This window comes from Camarhynchus parvulus, chromosome 28 (assembly GCF_901933205.1).
Source record: "Camarhynchus parvulus chromosome 28, STF_HiC, whole genome shotgun sequence".
Lineage (NCBI taxonomy): Eukaryota > Metazoa > Chordata > Aves > Passeriformes > Thraupidae > Camarhynchus > Camarhynchus parvulus.
Window position 1 is genome coordinate 4,090,723 of NC_044598.1, and position 23,823 is coordinate 4,114,545.

The window sequence follows — 23,823 nt, forward strand, 5'->3', positions numbered from 1 at the left end:
CTTTGAAAGGAGTTGGGATGGGAAGGTGTCCTGGTTCAGGGCAAATCTGGGAGAGAAGAAGGGAATCAGAGACCAAGGGGAAAAAGGATCCTGGCAAAGCTGTGCTTGACTTGGAGTTCACCCCACTGTCCTTCAGGACCTGACCGCACTGCCAGGTCCTGCCTGCACCCCATCACTGCCCAGCCCCTTTGGGGAGATGGTGCTGAGGGTGCCCAGGGCTCCCTGCTCCCCTCTAAAGCCTCTCCCCAGGTGGTGCCAGGATCCACCCTCAGCACCAGCACACCCTGTCCCCAGGGAGCAACCCTTGGATGGGGCAGGGGTCTCGGTGTGAGCGGAGGGGCTGGATCCCCGGAGAAATCGGGCACAAGGCTGGAGCAAAAACCGCTGTGAAGCCACAGTGACCTCCTTCCTCCCCCAGACTCTCTCTGCACCAAAACCGAAGATACCCCAAACCCTAAACCCACGGGTTTCCTTCTCCCTGTGCCCTCTCCCGTCCCTGGGCAGGGCAGGGGCTGTGCCAGGGCTGACTCAGAGCCGGCTCCATCCATCCCCTGCCCAGGGAGCGGAGCTGCAGCATCTCCCCCGCTCCTCCATCCCCCGCACCTCGGCACCGGCGGCTGGAGCAAGACACGACCGGTCCCTGCATGTGCATCGCCTTTGTGTGCCGGGGATGAGCACGAACTGCTGCAGGGAAGCGTTTCAACCAGAAAAACCATGCGGGGCTCGATTGTTTCCCTGCATCCGTGGAAAATTACTCCTGCTCCCTCTCCCCTTTGCTCCACCACCTCCAAAACATGCGGGGAGGGGGGGAGGAGGAGGGAGGTGTCTGCGCCTTTGGGGTCGGAGCTGCTGCTTTTTTCTCTCTCTGCCTCGAAATGATTAATTCTGAAAGGCTTCTGCCTTGGTGTCACTGGGGTAAGCAAAGCAATCAGAGAGCGTTTTGGGGCCAGCCGCTTAAATGGCACTGGGAAAAGAATGGGAAGAAATGAATCCCCGCCATCCCAGCGATGCGACTCCATCCCCCATCCCTCCCTCCCTGCCTCCCTCCCTCCCTCCCCTGCCCATCTGGCACAAGGAAAAGCAGATGGGAGAGGTGCCCGTGGCGGAGTGTGCTGGTCTCACTCCCACCGGGGCCGTGCTCCATCCCTGAGCATCTCTGGAGCTTTGGGGACACTTCCCTGGGCAGGGGAGGGCAGGAAGGGACAGGGACAGGGACAGGGACAGGGACAGGATTCCTGGTTGTGGGAATGCAAACACTGGATCAGTGATTATTCTTGGTTGTGGGAATGCAAACACTGGATCAGGGATGTTTCCTCATTATGGGAGTATGAAAGTGGATCGTGCACAGTCCTTCCTGGCTCCTGGAACATTTTTGCACCTGAGGGACTTGGGTTGGGCTTTTTTTCCTTGTATTTTTGCCTTTCTGATTTGTTTTCTTCTGCTTTGAAATCCCTCTCGTGCCCTTGGTACCTCCAAAACTCGGTGAGACCCTCTTCCCAAGGGGGTGGAACATTCCAGGTCCTCAGCTGGGGCTGCCTGTGGCATGCTCCAGGATGTGACAGGAGCACCTGACTGCCATGGCAATTCCCTCCACTCAAATTCAGCTTTGTTGCAAAATCCTGACTCTGACAGCGACCAAAGGAAGGAGGAATTGTAGGATCATGGAATGTCCTGAGCTGGGAGAGACCCACAAGGATCATCCAAGGAGCTGGAGGCATCTCCTTGTACAATCAGAGAGCTGTTCCTGACATTCCTCTGCATTTGTTCACCTTTTTTCCCCAAAACCTTGAGCTTTGAGCTTTGTCTGCAGTGCCCAGGCCTGGTCAGGCCAGCTGGGAGTGGTGTTGAAAGTGGTTTTTTTCAAGTTCTTTAAAGCATTTGTGAAACTGCTGCTGAGCTGGAGGAGCTCTGCAGTGACCTCCTCTCCCTCCTGGCCTTTGAATTCCTCACTTCTCTCTTTTCCCTGCTAGTGGGGAGCTGCTCTGTTTAGTGGCTGGTGAATTCCTCATCAGAGGCATCCCCAGCAGCAGGTTTCTGTAGCTCTTGGAGTCCAGATTCCCTGCTTTGCTCTGGAATGATGGTGTGGGGAGCCAGGCTCAGCTGAGCTCTCTCCAAGCCAATCTCTTTTCCCAGCACTGCAGCTTCCCTTCTCCCTTCTGCACAAACCCAGCACCCTCTCCCTCCTCACTTTTGGAAATTCTTCCACTCAGGGATCAAGAATCATGAGCTGAGCTCATGGGACCAGTTAGTTCTGGGATTGAAGCAATCCCACAGCATTTTTTCCGTGTGAATAACACCAAGAATCCCTTTCTGGGCACACATTGCCTCCCACCATGGGCACTGTTACACTGAGGGGGATGAGCAGGGCAGGGAAACCTCAGCAAAACTGGAGAAAGGTTCCCCTGGCAATGGGTGGGGTGGAAGTGTGTCAGTCCAGAGTCATTCTGTCTGTCCCACCAGACTCAGAGCAGTGTCTGTGTCACCAACATCACAGCCCTGACATTTTCCATGTGGGATGCCAGCCTGAGGGACACAGGTCATTTAAGCAGTAGGGAATTTCATGGCAGTGACCTTCATGCCAAGAGGCAGAACTCAGGGTAGGAGCAAAAACAGCAGCTGGAGTTTGGATCTAGGCTGGATCCTCCCATCCTGTGCCCAGGAATTTCTTCCCTGTTTTCTTGCTGCGCTTCCACCTTTGCCTCACTTAGTTTGTAAATCCCCCTCCCTTTGCACATCTCTGTATCCAAAATTGGCAGAAGTTCCTCAACTTTCTCACTTATGCCATTTTCTGGCCTGTTTATATCCCATAAATCAAGTCAGTGATGAGCTTGGCATGGGATGGGGAAGATTTTCATGGCAGGATCAGTTTCTCCCCTTTAATTAAACATTACAGGTTCCTCATGAACCCTCCCTCTGTGAAACTTTTTTGAAAAGCCTTAACAGAGTAATTTATGGGGAATCTGTTTTGATGTGCAGATCTGGGCCCCAGTTCTAGCCTTGCACACAATTCCAGAGCTCCTGTAAATCATCTGCCTTTGCTGGATCTGCCCTGGCACTGGGAGTCAGGGGGTAAGACTGGGCTGGGCAGAAGAGTCACCAACTTGCCCGGCTTTGGGCTCTGGAGTCTGAATTTGTGCTCTCAAGGATGAATTGGTGGTGGCTTGATGGTTGGTGTTGATCTTAGAAATTTTCCACCACCTTAATAATTCAATGGTTCTCTGGTGTTGGGACAGAAGATCCCAATGGTGAAGATCCCAGCAGACCAAATCCCAGAGTCTGATTTCACAGATCCTTCCTCCAGGTGGCTTTTTAACCCTTTTCCCCAGTATGGAACACTTGGCTCCAGCCACATCCCACAGCAGTGAGATCCAGGAGTCCCTTCTGCAGGCACTGAACTCCCTGGGACAGGGACAGGAGCCCAGCAAGGGCTGGAGCTGGGCCAGGCCTTGGCATGGAGCTCAGGGCAAGGTTCTGCCCCCCGAGGCTGCTGGGCACTGCCCAGGCTCCCCAGGGAATGGTGCCAAGGCTGCCAGAGCTCCAGGGGCTCCCAGGGGTGCTCAGGGTGGGGTTCTTGGGGTGGCTGTGCAGGGACAGGGGCTGGGCTGATCATCCCTGTGGGTCTCTTCCAACTCCTCTTATTCTGTGATTCTGTGATTCTGTAATTCTGTAATTCTGTGATTCCATGATTCTGTGATTGTCCTGCCCATCCACACCAGGACGGCCCCACAACCCTGCCAAGCACCCACCAACCCTGATAAAAATAAGATAACAATAAGTGGACAAGAAGGGAAAGTGTTGGGAGTAAAATCTGAGCTGATCATCTCTAGAGTGCACCCCACAGCCCAGCCATTGCTCCCCAAAGCCCCTGAGCTCAGGCAGCCTGGGGCAGCTGCATTTGGAGCCTGGAATGTTCTGCTCCCCACTGCTTTTGGGTCGAGCAGGGGTCCCCACACGAGGCTTTCCCACCCCAGGGACTCCTCAGTCCCAGCCCTGTCCCTGCGCTGTCCCAGGGGTGCTCAGGGTGGCGTTCTTGGGGTGGCTGTGCAGGGACAGGGGCTGGGCTGATCATCCCTTCCCACTCAGGATCTCCAGGATTCTGTGAAGGGACCTTTGCTGGATTTCAACCTGTGACTTTCCAGTTACATCTGGACCCAAATTTCTGTGCTTTGTGGATTAGAGGGAAGCTGCTCCTTCTCCAGAGCTCCCTGGGGTTGTTGTTTCTCTTCCAAGATGACATTTCCCGCTTTTCAGCCTTTCCTCCTGGGCAAGCTTTGCCATTTACACCTTTGCTCCCACACCCATCCCTTTTTCTTGCTTTTCTGTCCCTTTCCAAGGTGACCAAGAGCTGCTGGCAGACACAGAGGGGGGAAGGGGGTTCCTGCAAACACAGCATGATCTTTCCAATCATCATCCCTCCACCACAGCAATTCCCTGGCAAGGCTTTTTGCTGCCTTAAGCCTCGAGCTGACATTTGCACAGGGACATCCTCTGAGGCCTCTGAGCAGCTTTGGCTCCTTTACAGCTCAGTTCTGTAGAAAAGTAATTATTTTTTAAAGAACCAGAGTGGTTTTGGTTATAAATGGTGCTGTGGCTTCACCCCTCCTTCTGATAACTGTACCAGGTAAACTGGAAGGAAGGATAAACATCCTTGGGAGGGGTGATTTTCCCATGGGAATGGGAGAGGGAGATGCAGGGCCTGTGCCACATTGGCAGCAAGGCTGTCCCTGCACCCCCTTGTCCCACCCAGAGACATGGAAATAGAGGACAAAAATGGGAAAGGAAATTTCCTCCAGTTCCCTTGGGCACAGCAGAAGTTGTCCCATGTGATGGAAAGCCCAAATTTCACCTCCTGTCCTGCTGCTGCCTCATCCCAGCCACATCATCCAGGGACAAATCCCACATTGCTGGGGCAGGATGGCTCCAGGCAGCTCCCAACAGGCACAGGATGCCCTCTGCGGGGTGCCCAGAAGTTGTTTTTGATCCAACCCCAAAATGCTGACACATGTATAGGATCTGTTCTGCAGAGCCAGCCCATGTCCAGTCCCACTGTGGGTGTCAGATCCTTCCCAGCCCTTTTCCACATCGAGTTTTTCCTCCTGTTATTCCCACTGCTCTGCCTCCTTCATCCTATTTATAGAGTGCTTTTCATTGGAGTCTCCAGGCTTTTAACCTTTATTCTTGGAATATTATTCACTTCTTGGACCTGCCATGGAGCAATTACTCACCCAGGCTCCTCCCCAGCCTGAATTTAAAAGGAATTCCCACGGGGCAGCTCAGGGTGTCGAGCTCCCCACAGCCAAAATCCCAGTTCTTCCTTGTGCCACGGCCTGTCCCAGCATGTCCCAGGTTCCCAGCCTGGCTCTGCTGCTCATTCACCTGCAGAGAGGCTTTGATGCTTCTCTGGTGAGATCATTCACCTCCCAGTGCAGGAGCAAAACACTCCCAGGGGGATTCTGGCACTGCTTTCTCCAGGTTTCTTCCTCATTCTCCAGGTTTCTTCCTCATTCTCTTCTGTCTTGGTTTGAACAGACAGGTGTGTGCTCAGGAAGGCAGCAGCCTCCCCTGAAATGGAAAATGCAAACCCTCTCCCTCTGAATTATTATAATTGGGAAATGAAGGGGCTCTCGGGCAAAGATATGGGAGCAGGAATAACAGTTCTTTACTGGGAAAAATTGAAAATACAAATGTAATAGTACAAACAAAACAACACTGACAGAGTCAGAATAGGAGCTGACACCCTGTGTGTGCACCTGCAGCCCTGGGACCTGGTGTCTGGGTTTGAATAGACAGGTGTGTGCTGAGGAAGGCAGCAGCCTCCCCTGAAATGGAAAATGCAAACCCCCTCCATCTGAGTTATTATCATTTTGAAATTAAGGGTCTCTCAGACACAGATATGGGAGCAGGAATAACAGTTCTTTACTGGGAAAACTGAAAATACAAATGCAATAGTACAAAAAAGAAAACAAACCACTACCAGAGTCAGAGCAGGCCCTGCCCCCCTGTGTGTCAGGGGTGGCACAGCCCCATCCCATGGGGGCTCAGCCCTCCTGCAGTGCCAGCTGTGCTGCTGCTGCAGCAGGGATCCTGCACAAGGGGGGAGTTTTCCTCTGCAGCTCCAGGGCTGCTGCAGATGGGCCTGGGCTCCCTCTGGCAATGCAGGGCAGCAGAAAGCTGCTCCTCTGGCAATGCAGTGGGCAAAGGCTGCTGTGCTGCTCCAGGCTCAGATTGGATCCAGGTAGGAATGCTTGGCTCCTCCCCTGGGTGCAGCATCTCCCCATGGGATGCTGGAATTGGATCAGCCCTGCAGGGACACTCAGTGGCCATGGACAGCAGAGATCTCCTGGAGGGAGGATTGGCTTTGGGAGAGATAAAGAAAAAACTGCCCATGAACAGCAGAGAACTGCCCCAGCTCTGACAGATGGCAATAGGGTACACACCCCCACTAACATCTTCCAGCCTAAGACATCTTCTCATCACCTGCTGGGCCAGCACTGTGTCTGTCTGGGAGTGTTCCAAAAATATGTGGATGTGGCATTTGGGGACATGGCTCAGTGGTGGCCTTGGTGGTGGCCTGATAGTTGAACTTAATCTTAAAAATCTTCTCCCACCTTAATGATCTCATGGTTCTCTGGTTCTGGTTGCTGTGGGACAGAAGGTCCCAATGGTGAAGATCCCAACTACCTGCAGACCAGGTCCAGTCTGGGGGGTTTTGTCCCCCAGCTGGATTTAGATTTTGTCGCAGCCATCTGGGGATGGCTTCTCTGAGTATAAAAATGGGGAATTGCCCCTCTCCCCCCAGAATTCCTGCAGCACCTTCCTGGCCTTGTGGAGGGTGGGAATAACCAGCAGGCTCTTGGGGATGGGTGGTGTTTGGGTTCCACCAACACCACAAGGGGCTGGTGGGGAGGGAGAGGTCTCATATCCCACTTCTCTGCAGGGCAGAAGTGGGTAGGGGATGTGACTCTCCTCTCCTCTCCTCTCCTCTCCTCTCCTCTCCTCTCCTCTCCTCTCCTCTCCTCTCCTCTCCTCTCCTCTCCTCTCCTCTCCTCTCCTCTCCTCTCCTCTCCTCTCCTCTCCTCTCCTCTCCTCTCCTCTCCTCTCCTCTCCTCTCCTCTCCTCTCCTCTCCTCTCCTCTCCTCTCCTCTCCTCTCCTCTCCTCTCCTCTCCTCTCCTCTCCTCTCCTCTCCTCTCCTCTCCTCTCCTCTCTCTTTTGCTGTTGAAATCCTTGGATATCTAGACCAGGAAAGCACCTGCTGCACTCCAGGGACCCGAGGCTGGCTCAGGGAATGTGTCCTGCAGGACCTGGCTCCTCCCTGAGCCTGGCAGATGTGGTGTTTGGATTTGGGAGATGCTGATGCCTGAGACTCCTGCAGCATTTCCTGTGGAAAAACCTCCTCATGGATTTCAGTGTGTCATTTGGGGCCTGGCTTGGGACTCAAGGAGGGAATTCTTTCAGGCTGTGGTGGATATTTCAGTGGAACAGTCAAAGAAAACAGCAGAAGGATTCCACTGGTTTTGGTTTGGTTCCCCCCAGCTGAGGCAGTCTGGACACAGGTGGGGAGAAGAGGAGGGAATGGGGAAAGTGTGAGTAGTGCTGTCTACACATTGGTCTTGGAGCTGTGTTGGAGACTTAATGTCCCTTCACTGGAGCCCAGAGGCACCACCTGAGGGCAGCTGAGCCAAAGTGGGGCTGGGAGAGGACACAGAGCTCCTGCCATGGCCCTGCCAAACCCCCTTCCACTGCTCTGCCTCCATTTCCCTCCCAGGATGGGGCCTGCAGCTGGATCCAGGTCCTTGCTCCTCTCGCTGGGATCTACAAAGTCATGGAATCTTCACAGGTCACTTGAGGAGTCCCACGACAGGAGATCACATAAACCAAAATGGTTTGGGCTGGAAGGGACCTTAAATCCCATCCCATCCCACCCCTGCCATGGCAGGGACACCTCCCACTGTCCCAGGCTGCTCCAAGCCCTGTCCAGCCTGGCCTTGGGCACTGCCAGGGATCCAGGGGCAGCCCCAGCTGCTCTGGGCACCCTGTGCCAGGGCCTGCCCACCCTGCCAGGGAACAATTCCTGCCCAATATCCCATCCATCCCTGCCCTCTGGCAGTGGGAGCCATTCCCTGGCTCCTGTCCCTCCAGGCCTTGTCCCCAGTCCCTCTGCAGCTCTCCTGGAGCCCCTTCAGGCCCTGCAAGGGGCTCTGAGCTCTGCCTGGAGCCTTCTCTTGTGCAGGTGAGCAGGCCCAGCTGTGCCAGGCTGGCTCCCCAGGGATGTGAGGGAACTCTCAGGGACACATCCTGGCTGGCAGGGACACTGAGCACCTTTCTGCTGGGAATATCTGGGCAGCATCAGCTCCTTTCCTGCTCTTCAGCCCACTCCTACACCCGTGTTGCCACGTTTTAATAATTCCATCATCACTTTCAGGATTGTTACCACCAGAGCCTGCAGGCTCCTGCCTCAGCTCCTGGGCAGGCTGCCCTTGCCCTGCATGTCTCTGCACCTTCCTGCCCTATCCTGGGGCACATTTCATTCCTTTGTGCCTTTTTGCCAACAAATACCAGACTGGTGTCGTACCTGATCATGGGAACCACTTCAGTCTGTGTTGAACTCTGTGATCCAAGGTGTGATCAGAGCCCTGCCCAAAGTGCAGCACAGGCTGTGTGGGAGTGAGGGTGTTTGGGCAGGAGGGAGAAAAGAAGGCTCAGTCCTCACCTCTCCATGTGGTGTTGGTGAGAACAGAGCCTAAAATCCAGGGCAGTGCTCCAGGCTGGAAGACTCCTGAGCTCAGGAGCCGCCTGGGTGGAGGTGCTTGTCCAAATCCCTTGGATCACCTTCCCCCAGCCAGGTGGGCAGAGCCACTCCAGGTTCATTCCTGGAATCTCCTCTCTGTCACTCAGTGAAAGATTCCACCTGATTTTGTATTAATCACAAGCTGGTGGATGCAGCCTGGCTTTTGTAGGACATTTGCTTTCTCCTGGTGCTGGCAGGGAGCTGAGGAGGAGGAACAGTCCTAAAGCTGGGCCTTTTGGATGCCTGTGAGCTCTGGGATTTCCTTCTAAATCTCCTGTAACCCCATGGAGAGCTGGGGCTGCTCACCTGGAGAAGAGAAGGCTCCAGGGAGAGCTCAGAGCCACTGCAGGGCCTGAAGGGGCTCCAGGAGAGCTGCAGAGGGACTGGGGACAAGGCCTGGAGGGACAGGAGCCAGGGAATGGCTCCCACTGCCACAGGGCAGGGCTGGATGGGATCTTGGGCAGGAATTGTGGAATCCATCCCTGGAATGGATTTCCCAGAGAAGCTGGGGCTGCCCCTGGATCCCTGGCAGTGCCCAAGGCCAGGCTGGACAGGGCTGGGAGCACCTGGGACAGTGGGAGGTGTCCCTGCCATGGCAGGGGTGGCACTGGATGGGCTTTGAGGTCCATCCCGACCCAAACTCTGCCTCCCTGGCTCAGTGGGTCTGCCTCAGATGTGTCCAGCACCAATCCAGCCCCCAGAGCCCAGCCCTGGCAGCTGTGGGTGTGAGGGGTGACCAGGACATCAGACACAGCCACATCCCTGCCCTCAGTGCCACACAGATGGGCCCTGCCCAGCTCTCCCAAGGGCTTTGTGCTTGTGCTCCAGGCTGGAGGAGACATTTCACTGCTTGGCTGCTGCTCCAGCCCAAACCAGGCTGTCCCTGGTGTGGTGGGGCTGGGTCCAGGCTGATGGCAATCCAGGATCCAGGGTTATGGCAAGGAGAGTGAACCTCTGTCCCTGTCTCCCTTCCCTTTCAGTCACTCCCTGGCTTTCCTGCAAGTTGGAGATGCCTTGAGGAGACTCATGATTTATTTTAAACAGAAATCTTGTTATTTGAGCAGGATGTGTCTTAGGAACAGATTGGGGAAGAACTGGAAAACATTAAAGATCCTGAGCTTTGGTGTCTCCTCATTGCACTGGACAAAGCCTGGTCTGCAAGGGTGGTGAGCGAAAATGAGAGAAAACTGACTCGTTAAGAGTGTGGCTTTGGAAAGGGAGTTTCCTGCTGTTTGGAGTCCTTGCTGGTTTGGTTCTTGCTTGTTCCCATTACATAATATATTGCATTTGGCATTGCTGTGTGAGAGTAGGAAGAGGGAAAGCTGGAGCAGAAGGGGCTTCACTCAAAAACCTCATCTCCAGGTCCCAGCCCTTCCTGTCCTGCTATAAATCAGAGGAGTTTGGGCACCAGCTACAATTTTGGAGAGGAAAAGTCATCATCCAAGTTTCCAGACCTCAGAGAGATGACAAAGCCCCTCCGTGAGGACTCCAGCAAGTGCCTTAGAGGGACAAAGAGCCCCAGAGCACAGTCCTGGTCTTGGCAAGGGGATAAGGAAGGAGCCCAAACCCCTCCAGCCTTCCTAGATTGTCCCAAAGGAGCAGAGAAATCCATGGTGTGAGGCAGAGAGGGGAGAGCAGAGGGGCCTGGCAGGGTGAAACCTCTGCCCTTGGTGTCTGGAGGCTGCTGAGTTTTAATTTGGGAATTTCTGGTCCGGTAACAGAGAGAGAAATGGGGAACAGGGTGGGAGGCACAGAGAAACTGGGAAACCCCAGCTGAGGTCTGGAGGTGGGTAGGAAGCTCCTGCTATTTCTGCTGTCCCTGCAGGACTTTGTGCTGTACCTTGTGGTGGATTTTGTGCTTTTATGACCCTTTTAAGACCTGAAACATCTGCCTGGAACATCTCCTCCCTCCCCATGTCCTATAGCCCAGCTGCCAGGTCTGGGAACATCCCCACAGCACAGGGATGTTTCTCTGGACATGGATTTGTTGCTTCAGAACTGCTCAGTCCTGTGGGGCCAACCTGGAGCCCTGGGAAACGTGTTAAATCCACCAGGACCTGCTCTCCAGTGGGTGCCATCATCCCAAAGAGGCTGCTGGCTCTATGGGAGGAGCTGAGGAACAGCTCCTTATTCCCACAGGAGGCAGAGCCCCCCGGTTCCTGGTGCCCTGGGTTGTTTGCAGGTCTGTTCAGAGCAGAGGGAAGCAGCTCCTTCACTGGGAATGATTTGGGATCTGCAGCCCCCAGTGCCAGAACCTGTCTGGGTAAATGCACCAATGCTCCATCCTTCAGGAAAGCCAAAAAAAGGGGAGGACTTGTGATCATTGGGATGTTAAATATTGCCAGACTGTTCCACGCAAAGCTCCACTTCCCCTAAATCTCCCTTTGCCTCAGTTTCCCCTGGCATGGCTGTTCCAGACTGAGTGTGCCACAGGCCCAGCCCTTGGTGGGACAAATGTCATGGCCACTTTCCCAATCCCAAATGGCACTTCCAGGGATAATTCCTTGGAGTGGAGTCACGTTCTCCTGTTCTCCTGGGAGTGACAAACTGCAAATCTTTAAAGAGAGCAGCGATCAGCCCTGAGTGGTGCTGAGCTGTGAGAAAAGGGATCATGGAACAATTACAGAAAGGAGCTGAGACTAAAAGCAGGATTTAACAGGTTCAGGATCTTCTGTCCTCCTGACCTGAATGAGCTCCTGCTGCCAGGGAAAAGGAGCAAAACCTCTGAGATTTGTGAATTGGAGTTTTTAGGGCACACGTGGATTCCAGGCTGGGCAGAGTGGCTTTAATGTGGAGCTGCTCCAGATAGCTGGGGGTCATTCCAGGGGGTGATGGATGAGCCCATGGAAGGCTCTCCCTCCACTGTCACTGTGGTGATGCCTGTGAGCTCTGGGATTGGATGGATGGATGGATGGATGGATGGATGGATGGATGGATGGATGGATGGATGGATGGATGGATGGATGGATGGATGGATGGATGGATGGATGGATGGATGGATGGATGGGATGGATGGATGGAGGGATCCAGCTCAGGGCTGGGAAGCCAGAGGTGACATGGGAGAGCTTTTCTAAGAGATGTGATCCCTTTTTCCATGCTCAGCTGGAGGAATTTTTTAAGCTGCAGCACCTGCTCCCAAAACCTTGTGGTGGGATGTCCTCCCTGCCTGGGCCCCTTCCCTTTAAACAAAGAGCCATCATTTTCCTGGCTTGCATTCCCTCCAGGCTAAAAGGGTGAAAGGAAGAAGATCCTCCAAGATCACAGAATCCCAGACTCATTTAGGTTGGAAAACACCTCTGAGACCATTGAGCCCAACCTGTTCCTGATCCCCACCTTGCCACCAGCCCAGAGCACTGAGTGCCACCTCCAGTTGTTCTTTGGTGACTCCACCACCTCCCTGGGCAGCCCATTCCAATGCCTGACCACCCTTTTCATGAAGAAATTCCTCCTGATGTCCAACCTGAACCTCTCCTGGAGCAGTTTTAGGCCATTTCCTCTTGTTCCATCAATGCTCCCAGCTGTGGTTCGTTAAACCAAAGAGGTACCAGCACAGAGAGCTCCCTTCTTCCCTCACCAGTTCCACACCACCTCAAAACCAAGAGAGGAGACAGAAGATCACCTTGGCTGTGTTTTCCAGCTTAACCAAATCCCTGAAGCCACGAGGAAGGGCCCAGGTGGGTTCTTGAGTCAGAACAGTTCTTGGTCAGAACAGCATCAGAAGCTTTGCAGGCCCATGAGGTGCAGTCAGCCCTCCTGGGCATGTGGATCCTGTCCAGGTGTCAGCTGTGGGAATCAGCTCATGCAGAGGATGCTCCATCTCCTGCTGGCTCCCTCCAGCCCTGCTGCAACACCTGGGGATGTGGAGCCACAGGAACATCCAGCATCCAAACTGCTGCAGGCCTTCCATCATCCACACCTCTGCAAGGAGATGGCTCAGCTTGGCAGATCTGAAATCTCCATGCTGACAGATGGGATCTGACAGGAGCAGCACAGCTGGCAGAGAGGAGACATTCCTTCCCTTCCTGAAACCTCCCAAGTGCTCCTCAATGACGCCAGTGCTCGGGAAGCTCTGTGGTTCCTGCAGGAATCATCTCCCAGGTGGATGTTTGGTTCCTCAGGGGAAGGAGGCAGCAGCTGTCAGCACAGCCATTGCACAACCCCCCAGCTGGAGCTGATGGATCCAGCTGAAGAAGGAATTTTGGGTCAGTGGAATATTGCTGTCAGCCCTGGGCTGTGCCCAGGTTGCCATGGGGACACCTGTGCCTTTGGGGTTTGGGTCGTGCAGGGAATCAAGGTGCTCTCTCACCCCATTTCCTGGAGAATTTTGGTGTTTCTGTGATCCTCTCCTCCACCAGCCCCGCTCTGAATGCATCCCCAACCACATCTGAGGGGAGGGTGGAGGGCTGGGAGACACCAAACTCCTCCAACAAGCCCGTGCAGCACCTGGGTGAGCTCCACGTGCATCTCCACAGGACTTTGGTGCCAGCACAGGGGACCTGCCCTGTGCACCCTCAGACCTGTGGCCCCCAGGGGACAATGCCAGCGTGGGGGTGACACAGCTGGAGCTGGGCATTTCCTGCAGAGCTGTGCTGTGCCCAGGGCACTTGGCTTGGCAGACAACATCCAAATTCCCATCTCTAAAATCAGGCCAAGAGCCCAACCCTGCCCAGGTTAGACGGTAAAGGCACCAAAAGCTGGGAAGTGTTTTGAAGTCTCAAGCCTTGGGAACATGGTCAGGCAGGTTCTGATGGAGCCAGAGATGAAATCCAAGGGGAAAAAACCTGCAGCCAGCCTGGTGAGCAGTGGGGAAGCCACCTGAGCAGCCAGCTGGAGCATCTGCCACCCCCCATACCTGTGGCAGGAGGAGACAGAGTCAGGCAGGGGCTGGGGGCTCTGCAGGGAGAGAGGGAATTGTGAGAACTGAGAGGAGATCCATCCCCAGAACCAACCTGTGCCAAAAATACTCAGTGACTAATTTTATGCCTTTCTGATTGCCTTTTAACTGCGAGTTATTAAAAACGGGGAGAAGGGAGATGATGTCCTGGTGGGAGGAGAAGTGAGCGTTGCCATGGCAGTGAGGGGATGCTGCAGCACAGCCCGGACCGCAATTCCTGAGGACAGAGGCCAGGAGGAGCCAGGGAAGAGGGGCTGTGCCATCCAGCCCTATCCAAAGTCACTCCATGGCCTCTCCACTGCCCTCCCTGCTCCCCCACCTGACTCTCTGCTCCTGCTCTCCCAGCCGGATCGGGTTTCCCCCTCCCTGAGCTCACACCGTCCCAGAGACACTTTTATCAGGCTCAGGGCACGGAAGAAGCCGGGATTTGGGGGGGTTCAAGAGATTAGGAAAGAATTTGCCTCCGGGAATCTCTTTCCTCCATCTGCCCGGGTAAATTGCGCGATGGAGGTGGAGGCTTTGCAGCTCCACGGGGAACTGCTCCGAGCTACACGTGTGGAGGCAGAAACGCTGCCGGCCCCTCCCCGCTGCGGGAAGGGGGTGTTGAAAGGTCCTGGGAAGGGTGAGGAGAGCTCTCGATCCTCTGGCTCCATGTAAGGATGGAGTGGGAGGGTGTTTTGCCGGTGCCGGTTCAGCCCCTGGCATCTTTCCTGGAAGGACCAGCTCAGCCGCGGGAGGCAGGAGCAGGGAACAGACCTGGGGGCAGCATGGCAAGCGTGATTAACTGGGAGGAAAAGGGATTTTATTTGGCCTGTTGATGATTTTCTTCTTTCATCACCTCCCTATAAAGCAAATGCCGTGCCAGTGAACAGCTCTGACCCTGCTGGAATGGGAATACAAACGGGAAAACTCTCCTGAGGGTGTGCCCAGTGCTCTGGCTGCTCTGGGGGCTTCCCCATTGTTCGCCCTGCGTGTGCTCAGTCCTGTCCCTGCCAGAGGGGCCAAATCCCTGCCATGGGGAGCAGAGGCTGCTCCTGAGCCCCCTAAAGCAGGACCTAGATCCAGCCTCACCTGGGCAAGGCAGTGCCTGGCTTATTCCTCCTTTAGATCTCGCTAAAGAAAAATGTCAATACCTGTAGGTGGGAAATGTTACCATTTCAGGGACCTGGGGGGTTTTTTGAGCCTGAAGCCTCTGCATAACAGCAATGTCCTCAAATGGGATGTGCCAGACTGGTCCCAGGCACTGCTGCTCCACATCCCTGGCACAGAAGCTCCTGCCTGAGGCTGTCCCTGCCCGTGCTGAGCTGGGGGCTCGGGATAACCCCCACAGGCAGGGCCAGAGCCCCAGGGTCTTTTGCTGCTCCCCAGATGGGATTCTTCATCTCCTTCCTGTATCCTGGGGTGGGTGGGATGGGACATCCCCACTCCCACCTGCCCAGGAGGTGCCTGTGGCTGTGACAGGCTCCTGGGGACAGGAACAGGGACATCAGAGGGATGGGAGGGCAATGGACCTCTGCAAACACTGCAAAAAGGGATTTTCACTGGGGTTGTTTGAGCACTGCTGCGCCCAGGGGGATTGCTCATCCTCTCTCCTCACCTGTGCCTGGCTCACTTCTGCATCCCCAGCACCCACATCCATCGTCCGTCCATCCATCCATCCATCCATCCATCCATCCATCCATCCATCCATCCATCCATCCATCCATCCATCCATCCATCCATCCATCCATCCATCCATCCATCCATCCATCCATCCATCCATCATCCATCCATCCATCCATCCATCCATCCTCCATCCATCCATCCCTCCCTCCCACAGCTGGCTCACACACCCAGGACCGGGATCCTGTCCCCTCCCCACACTCCCGGCAGTGTCACAGAGGGACAAACCCCTCGCAGGTGCCCCGGGAGCCTCAGCCCGTGCCCGGGGCAGCCGCTGCGCTCCCGGCCGGGGCTGAGCTGCCTTTTGTGGCTCTCGGCCCCGGTGATTGGGCGCTATTTTGCTCCGGCTCCCCCCGGCAGCTGTTGCTGTTCTTTACCCGGGAGAGCCGGGGCCGCCCGGGGGCTGCAGCCGAGGAGGAGGCGGCGCCGACCCCAGGTACGAATTTCTGGGGCTTTTAAGCCCTGCTGTGGGGCAGCCCCCGGGCAGCTCTGGCCGCAGCCCGGCTCTGTGTGGGAATGAACCCCGCGGGGCTCATCCCCGGCCGGGGGTGACGGGGACACGGGGCAGGCGAGGGGATATTTTTGGAAGTTTCTTTGACGTGAGTCAGCGGTGCAGGCAACCTCGGGAGCCCGTGCAGGAGAAATCCCAGCGGCAGCAGAGCCGAGCTGATTATTTGTTAAGTGCCTGCGATTTTCAGCCTTTACGGGCGGATCTGGCGTGAGGGGCGAGGGATGGGCAGGGGAGAGGGAGGGATGGATGGATGGATGGATGGATGGATGGATGGATGGATGGATGGATGGATGGATGGATGGATGGATGGATGGATGGATGGATGGATGGATGGATGGATGGATGGATGGATGGATGGATGGATGGATGGATGGGAGCGCTCCTGGGCAGGGGCACTGCGAGCAGGGACTTGGGGGCTGTGGGTGACCGGTGCTACCACGGGCAAAATGTCCCTGGCATTGGTGACCATCTCTGCATTGGTGACCATCTCTGGCATTGATGGCCACCCCTGGCATTGATGGCCTCACATGGCACTGTGGTCACCCCTGGCACAGTGGCCATCCCTGCCCTGCCTGGCCTGGCAGTGGCTGTCCCTGGATCACCAGCCCAGGGTTCCTGCAGGTGACACAGCCCATCCTGCCTGGGGACAAGGACCCTGCATGGGCTGTGGAGCCCCAGAGTGCATCCAGCCCCTGGCAGGGCACAGAGCCCCATCTCCTGCCAGAGGGGACAGAGCTGGACATGGATCTGGTCAGCTCTGGGGCCCGGTTAATGCCTTTGGGGCCCACGGCAGGGAAGGACACCCACCTGCCCCTGGGTCTGGAGGCTGTTTGGGCTCCTCCATCAGGGTGAAACCCAAGGGGTGGAGGCATGGAAAGAGCCTGGCACTCTGTGACAGGGCACTGGGCTCAGCTGAGGACTGGGCTGTGCTATGGGCACAGTGTTTGATCCCTCTCCATTTAGTGAGGGTCCCTCGAGGTGACATTGTCCCTGTGTGATGTTGGAGAAAGACTTGGGATGTCATGAGGCCACCTAAGGGCTGTCCAGGTGGGCAGGGAGAGCTCAGAGGTGCCAGGGAAGGACAGGAGAAGAGGTTCCTTGGCCACTGGTGATGTGTGTGAGACTCTGCAGGACACAGCTCAGCCTGGCAGAGATGGTTCTTCGTGGTGGTGTCACTTCACAGGGTGACCTCGGGCACTGAGGGACACCTGTGTGACACCAGCCCCAGGGAGCATGGATCATGGCCAGGCAGAAAGGAACAGAGGCTCAGACCCTCCTCCACCTTCCTGGTGCTCATCTGTGCCCCAAACCAGGGTGAATGATTGAGAAGCTCAAAATCAGGGCAAGCACATGGGGGAAAACACTTTGGGGAGAAGTTCTCCAACTTTGTGCTTTCCCTGGGTCTGGAGCCCCCCAGGCACCACCAGAGTCCTGGGGCAGCTCCATCCCAGCAGAGAAAGGACCAGACTTACACCACTTAAACAAACCAAAGACTTTTTATTTCCTCCTGAAAGCGAAGATCTTTCAGATCATGGCCAAAAGGTTTCCTCATATTTATGTGTTCTGCCTCCAACATTGAGTGTAGGTTTCATCCTGGGTACTGGTCTCTTTTTCTCAGTGTTCCACAGGGGGAAAATCAACTAAATCTGGCTCAAAGGGGGCAAAAATTCTTCCTTCTGGGGAGGATGTGGCACCAGAGGCACTGGGCTCGGACATGCCAGGAGGGCTGGGGCCAGTGGTGCTGGGACCTTGTGGTGCCTTCCCACCCCTGCAGCTCTCCCAGGGCAGAGAAACCCTCAGGACCCCCAGAGCCCAACCACCTCCCCAGCCCTTCCTGGTGTTCCTGGGGACCCTCAGTTTGCTGCCACTTCCCAGCTGGGAAAAGCCCTGAGAGCCCTCCCTGAGCTCCTTCTGGTAGCTCCATGGTAGCTGGGCCCTCTCCTGCTGCCAGGCTCTGCCCTCCAGTGTCCAGCCTTGTGTTTTTGGGGTGCCTGAGCACACTCTGGGTTGTTGGTCCCCCCCCGTTGGCAGGGAGGTCACTGTCCCCTTGGCTGCCACTCCCCTGGGATATCCAGGCTGGTGACCTTTGGGGCTCAGAGTCCCAGAGCTCCCATTGCACCCCTCAATTCCTGGGGGGACTTTTTGCCTGACCTGGGACTCCTCTGTCCATCCATGGGTGACACCAATGGGGGAATCAGGGCCAGATGTCCCCTCTGTGCAGGCTGGGGGTGTCCCTGAGGGGCCCACACTCCCCCCCCAGCCCCTCGTGATCCCACCTGCCCAGGTTTGTCACCTGAGGACCTGAGCTGTGCCTGTGACAGATGGCAGTGGCCCGGTGAGCAGCGACAGCCACGGGACAGCACGGAGCCCATGTGAGTGCCTGGGGCACGGAGGGACCTGGGGGGATCCCTGTGCCTGGGATGGATCCCTGTGCCAAGGGAGGGGTGTCTGGGGGGATCCCTGTGCCAGGGGAGGGGTGTCTGGGGGGATCCCTGTGCCAGGGGAGGGCAGGGGATGCTGGGGAGATCCCTGTGCCTGGGCAGGAGGGAGCTGAGGGGATCCCTGTGCCTGGGCAGGAGGGAGCTGAGGGGATCCCTGTGCCAGGGGAGGGCAGGGTGTGGCAGGGATGGATCCCTGTGCCAGGGGAAGGAGTGCCAGGGATGGACCCCTATGCCAAAGGAGGGGATGCTAGGGATGAATCCCTGTTCAGAGAAGGGGGTGCCTGGGATGGATCCCTGTGCCAGGGAAGGGAGTGCCAGGGATGGATCCCTGTGCCGGGTCAGGGTCAGGGGCCGGGCTGGGGCTGTCCTGCAGTGACATTCCGCCCGGCAGGGTTGCAGCACGTCCATGCAGGTCCCCCAGCTGTCGCTGTCACTGATCCGTGCCGGTGGGCAGCTCTCTCTAACGGCCAGCCCGGACTCCAGAGCCTGCTCAGCACCGAGCCCGGGGCACGGCGCGACTCCCTCAGCTCCCCACGCACCAAGCCTGCCCCGGGGGCTGCTCCGGGGGGATTCCAAGCACACCCATGTGGTAGCCAGGGCTGACTCGTGGCTAAATCCAGCTTAAATAGCATAAAATCAACAACAGTTTTAAGGCTGTTGAGGTGAACACCCCCCAGGTGCTGCAAGAGCCAGGTTGGTGCCTCTCGCTGGGGCAGCACCGGGACCTCTGGAGCAGCGTGTCCCTGTCCCTGTCCCTTTCTCTTTCCCTTTCCCTGTCCCCTGTCTCTCTCCCTGTCCCTGTCCCTGTCCCATGCCTATCCCTGTCCCTGTGCTGTCCCTGTCCCTGTCCCTTTCCCCCTGTCCCTATCCCTGTCCCTGTGCTGTCCCTTTCCCTATCCCTGTCCCATCCCTATCCCTGTCCCATCCCTATCCCTGTCCCTGTCCCTGTGCTGTCCCTGTCCCTGTCCCCCAGCCACGCTCCGTGCCCTCCCCGCAGGGAATAGAGGAGCTCAGCAACTCCGAGCAGGACCGGGGCCAGCCCGAGGCAGAGGCAGAGCCGGACATGCCAGAGCCAGCCCCGCTCGGCGGGGACAGGAAAGCGGCGGAGAAGAAGCGGGTGGAGAAGGTGGGAGCCAAGGGCAGCGCTGCCGGGCCGCCAGGTGGGTGTGTGGGTGTCTTGGTTTGGAAGGACAGGAGTCTGCTAAGGAAGGCAGGAGCCTCCCCTGAAATGGAGAATGTGAACCCTCCCCACCCCTCTGAATTGCTATACATTTTAAATTAAAGGGCTCTCAGGCAAAAATATGGGAGCAAGAAATAACAGTTCTTCAATAGGGAAAGGAAAAAAATAAAGGATAAAATAAACAATGCAGTACACTAGAACAACACTGACAGAGTCAGAACTCAACCTGACACCCTGTGGGTCAGGGTGCTGGCAGCAGTCCCATTGGAATTGTGGCTCAGCCCTCCTGCAGTGTCAGGGGTGGTTCTGCTGCAGCAAGGGGGATGTGTAGAGAAGCATGTATTCTTCCTCTGAAGATCCAGTGGAAGAAGAGGCAGCTGCTGTTCCTCTGGGGAATGCAATGGAGAAGCCGTGCCAGTGTCTCAAAACCTCTGGATTATATCTGGGTAGCAATGCTTGGCTCCTCCCTCTGGGCTCACATCTCCCAATGGGATGCTGTGGTTCTTATCAGCCATGCAGTGACATTCAACAGCCTCTTATCAGCAGATGTCCCCTCCCGAGGGAGGTGTGAATGTGGTCACTCAAAGAGAGAGATAAGGCAAACTGCCCCCTTGACAAAGATAATCTGCCACACAGATGGCAATAGAAAACATCTTGCATTGCAATCCTCAACAGTGGGAAAGGCCTTCCCTGCCCCAGAACGGCCACCCTGCCCCAGGTGGCCACAGAGGCACAGTTCCCTGTCCCCGGCCAGCCCTGGAGGCACTCTCTGGCCATGGAAAGGGGCAATCAGTGGCACAGGGATGGAGATGGGGCTCCTCAGCCACCTGCCACATCCTCCTCTACCTCCTCCTCCTCCTCTCCATCCTGCCCAGATTTGCTGCTGGAGGAGGAGCACGGGCAGAGCTTTTCCCAGCTTGATCCTAGGATACTCTAATGCCACCATGGCCCAAACCCCTCGGTCTCAGCACCCGGGACACTCTTGTCCCCACTCCTGCAGTGCAAACACGTGGCAGGAGCAGCTCCTGTCCCTGTCCCTGTCCCCCTGTCCCTGTCCCTATCACTGTCCCCTGTTCCTGTTCTTATCCCTGTCCCTGCCCGTGTTCCCGGTCCCTGTCCCTGTCTCTGCCCCTGCCCCATCCCTGTCTCTATTCCTGCCTCTGTCCCTGCCCCTGTTCCTATATCTGTCCCTGCTCCTGTCCCTCTCCCTGCCTCTATCCCTGTCCCTGTCCCCATCCCTGTCCCTGTCCCTGTCCCTGTCCCTGTCCCTGCCCCTGTCCCTGTCCCTGTCCCTGCTGTGCAGAAGGACATTAAGAACCCTTCCCACCCCCAGCTCAGAGCCCTTTACCTCCTCCCAGTCTCCCCAGTAACATTTTCCCGTGTCCCAGTGCCCAGGAGCCTCCCCGTGCCGAGCAAGGCGGAGCCGCCCAGCCTGGACCCCGCGGAGGAGCCGCTGCTCTGGGAAGGGCTCACCCTCAACAAGTGCATCCTGGTGGCCTCGGTGGTGGCCCTGCTCAGCGTCACCTTCCAGGTGCTCCAAGGTGAGTGGGGAGCCGGGAGGAGCGGGAAGGGATGGTGCTGTCACCTCCTGTCCCCTGCTGTCCCCTCCTGTCTTGCAGCCCCATGCTCCAAGGACGGACTCGCCCGCGGCCGCCAGGAGCCTCCGCCCCCTCCCGTTCCCGGTGGGTCCGACCCTCCATCCCCTCCCCGATCCCCCGGGCCCTGCGAGCCCCTGGCTGCGATGTCCCACCCGAGCAGCCCCAGCTGACCGTGGCCTGTCCCTGTCCCCTCCCAGAGGTGGTGAGCCCCAAGGTGGAGATCCCAGAGGCGGTGACTGCCCAGCCTGCGCCGCCTCCAGAGAGCAGCGCGGTGGAGGAGGATGAGGATGATGAAGACGGTGACGATGACGATGACAGCGAAGCTGACAGCAACCTGGTACGGGGCAGGGTGGCACCTGCCGGGGCAGGGAGCAGCTTGTCCCCAGGGGTAGGGATGGAGAGGGGTCCCGGTCCCCTGGGCTGCATCTTCAGTTCCTGGTCCCCTCTGTCCCCACAGGGAGAACCCTGGATCTTCAAGAAGTGGTTTGGCCGTGCAACACCAGAGGATGAGGACAAGGATGGGGACAAGGATGAAGACAAGGATGAGGACAAGGATGAGGACAAGGATGAGGATGAGGACAAGGATGAGGATGAGGACGAGGATGAAGAACCTGCAGATGTCCCCGAGGTGCCAACAGCTGTGATGGAGGGGAAGAAGAGCCAGGAGAAGCAGGAGATGAAGGTGGAGGAGGAGGAGGAGGAGGAAGAAAAGGAGGAGAAGGAGGAAGAAAAAGAGGAGGAGGAGGAGGAGGAGGAGCAGGAGGAGAAGGAGGACAAGAAGAAGGAGGAGAAGAAGGAGGAGAAGAAGGAGAAAGGCCGGGAAGGCCGTGCTGTCCATGTGGAGCGGAGCAGCCGGAGGGAGCCACGGGCCAAGGACAGGACAGCGGGGGACAGACCCGGCCGAGCCCCCCGGGCCCCCAGGGAACCCGAGCAGCAGCGACAGAAGAAACGGGACTGGGAGAGGAAGGAGAGGAAGGAGAAACGGCGGGAGCGGGATGAGGCCAGGAGGGAGGGGTGGAGGGGCCGTCCTGGCAGGGCTGACGGCGGCCGGGAGAGCCCGAGGCGGGACTGGAAGCAGCAGAAGGGCAGGAAGCCCTGGGAGCCGGCGCCGGGCAGGGAGGGCAGGGCCAGGGAGGGCAAGAGGCGCGACTGAGGCCGGGGCGGGCGCGGGGCTGGATGGTGCCGGGTCCAGGGGGATCCAATCCCACCCCTGCCTGCCCTCCAGAGACACCCCCGGGCACGGAGCACCAGGACCCCCGAGCAGCAGCAGCAGAGCAGCCCAGGAGCCTGGCACGAGCCTCCCCGGGGACTTTGGGGCCCCCTGGATCAAAGGTGACCTGAAAGGACTCATGGAAGGAGCTTCTTTGGGCCTCCTGCCTTCTCCATCCCCACCCAAAACCCCTCTGCAGTTCCCCTCCTCGTGGTTCTGGGGATTCCCATGAACAGAGTTGTGTCCAGAGTGTGCAGCTCTTGGGTTAATGGTTTTATTGAAAGCAAATCAAGCGAGAAAAATAACCTGGGTTACGGAACCAGGCTGCAGCCATCCTCAGAGGGACATCAGGGACAGACCCCCGACCTCAGCCAGCCCAGTGCCATCGCTGGGGGGTGGCCCTGAAGGTGCTGGTGACAGAGCAGGGCTGGAGCCCTTCACCCAGGGATCCCTGCAGGCCTCGCCTTCTCCGAGTCGCTTTTAGGAAGGAAACACAAGAGCAATATCACACAGCCAGAGATGTTCACAGCCCCCACCCATGGCAGGTTTCAGTATTTGCTAAATCAACAGTGGTTAAAATAAACTATTTTCATTTTTAATAAGGTATTCAACTGGATGTTTTTAAAAATAGGGTAAAAAAAAACCAAAGGAAAATGAGAAAAAGCCGGTTTTAGTTTTGTGTGTCTTTTTGCTTTTGTCCCTGGTTACATGTTTTGTCCCTGGTTATGTGTTTTGTGTGTGGTTTTGTGTGTGTGTGTTTTCAGGGTTCATGCTGCAGGGCTGTGAGGTGGGACTGGTGGGTACCAACCTCCAGCCGTGCCTCCCCACTGCAAACCCCGAGCAGGTGCAGCCCGGACAAGCCCAGGAGCTGCTCCCAAGGGTTCGGCTCCGCTGGAAGATGATCGGGGGCGGGCGGCCCGTGCTGCCGCCGGCGGGGACACACGGAGCAGGTGCTCTGGCAGCCGTTTGCCCCCGCTCCCATTAATGGTGAGAGCAGCCCGGGAGCTGTAACGGGATCGCTCCCTCCCTCCTCCCCTCGCCCCGGCAGCGGGGTCAGCGCGGGGTGAGCAGATGTGACCTGGCCGGGAGCCCCAGGGCACGGCCAGCGGCTCCTCACGGCCGGGCTCCCACAGAGCCGCGTCCCCAGGGCAGGGCTGGTCTCTGCCAGGGGATTTGGCCTCTTGCTCTGCTGTCACAGGCGGAGCCCTGTGGCCAGGGGAGTCCCGTGGGCTGGGGAATGGTCAGAGGATGCTGCAAGGCTTGGAGGAAGCAGCAGCTGCCCTTCCCTGCCACTACAGGAGCAGAGAGTGAGGGATAAACAAGAATGGTCCTGCCTGGATCTGCCAAGCCTCGTCCTCCCCCACGTACCCAGCAGGGGCACCTCGGGCACCCTCAGCAGCGGGAGGGGACATCCCCAGTGGGACACGGAGCAGCCCCAGGGACAGGCACGGATGAACTCAGAACCAAAGCGATGCTAACGAGCCAAACCATGGGGAAAGGACACACAGGAGCTCCCGTCTCGGGAGAAGCACCAGATC

At 57.1% G+C, this 23,823-nt stretch overlaps 1 protein-coding gene across 1 annotated transcript; it reads left to right on the forward strand.

Annotated features, from left to right (window-relative positions):
• The first annotated feature begins 871 nt into the window (after positions 1-871).
• LOC115914435 (acidic leucine-rich nuclear phosphoprotein 32 family member B-like) lies at positions 872-23,270 on the forward strand. Its single transcript, XM_030966967.1, has 8 exons — positions 872-915; positions 18,141-18,228; positions 19,295-19,457; positions 20,866-21,018; positions 21,097-21,159; positions 21,273-21,412; positions 21,533-21,757; positions 23,064-23,270. The coding sequence occupies exons 3-8, from the start codon at positions 19,361-19,363 to the stop codon at positions 23,268-23,270; spliced, it is 885 nt and encodes a 294-aa protein (XP_030822827.1). The 5' UTR covers positions 872-915; positions 18,141-18,228; positions 19,295-19,360.
• The last annotated feature ends 553 nt before the right edge of the window (positions 23,271-23,823 follow it).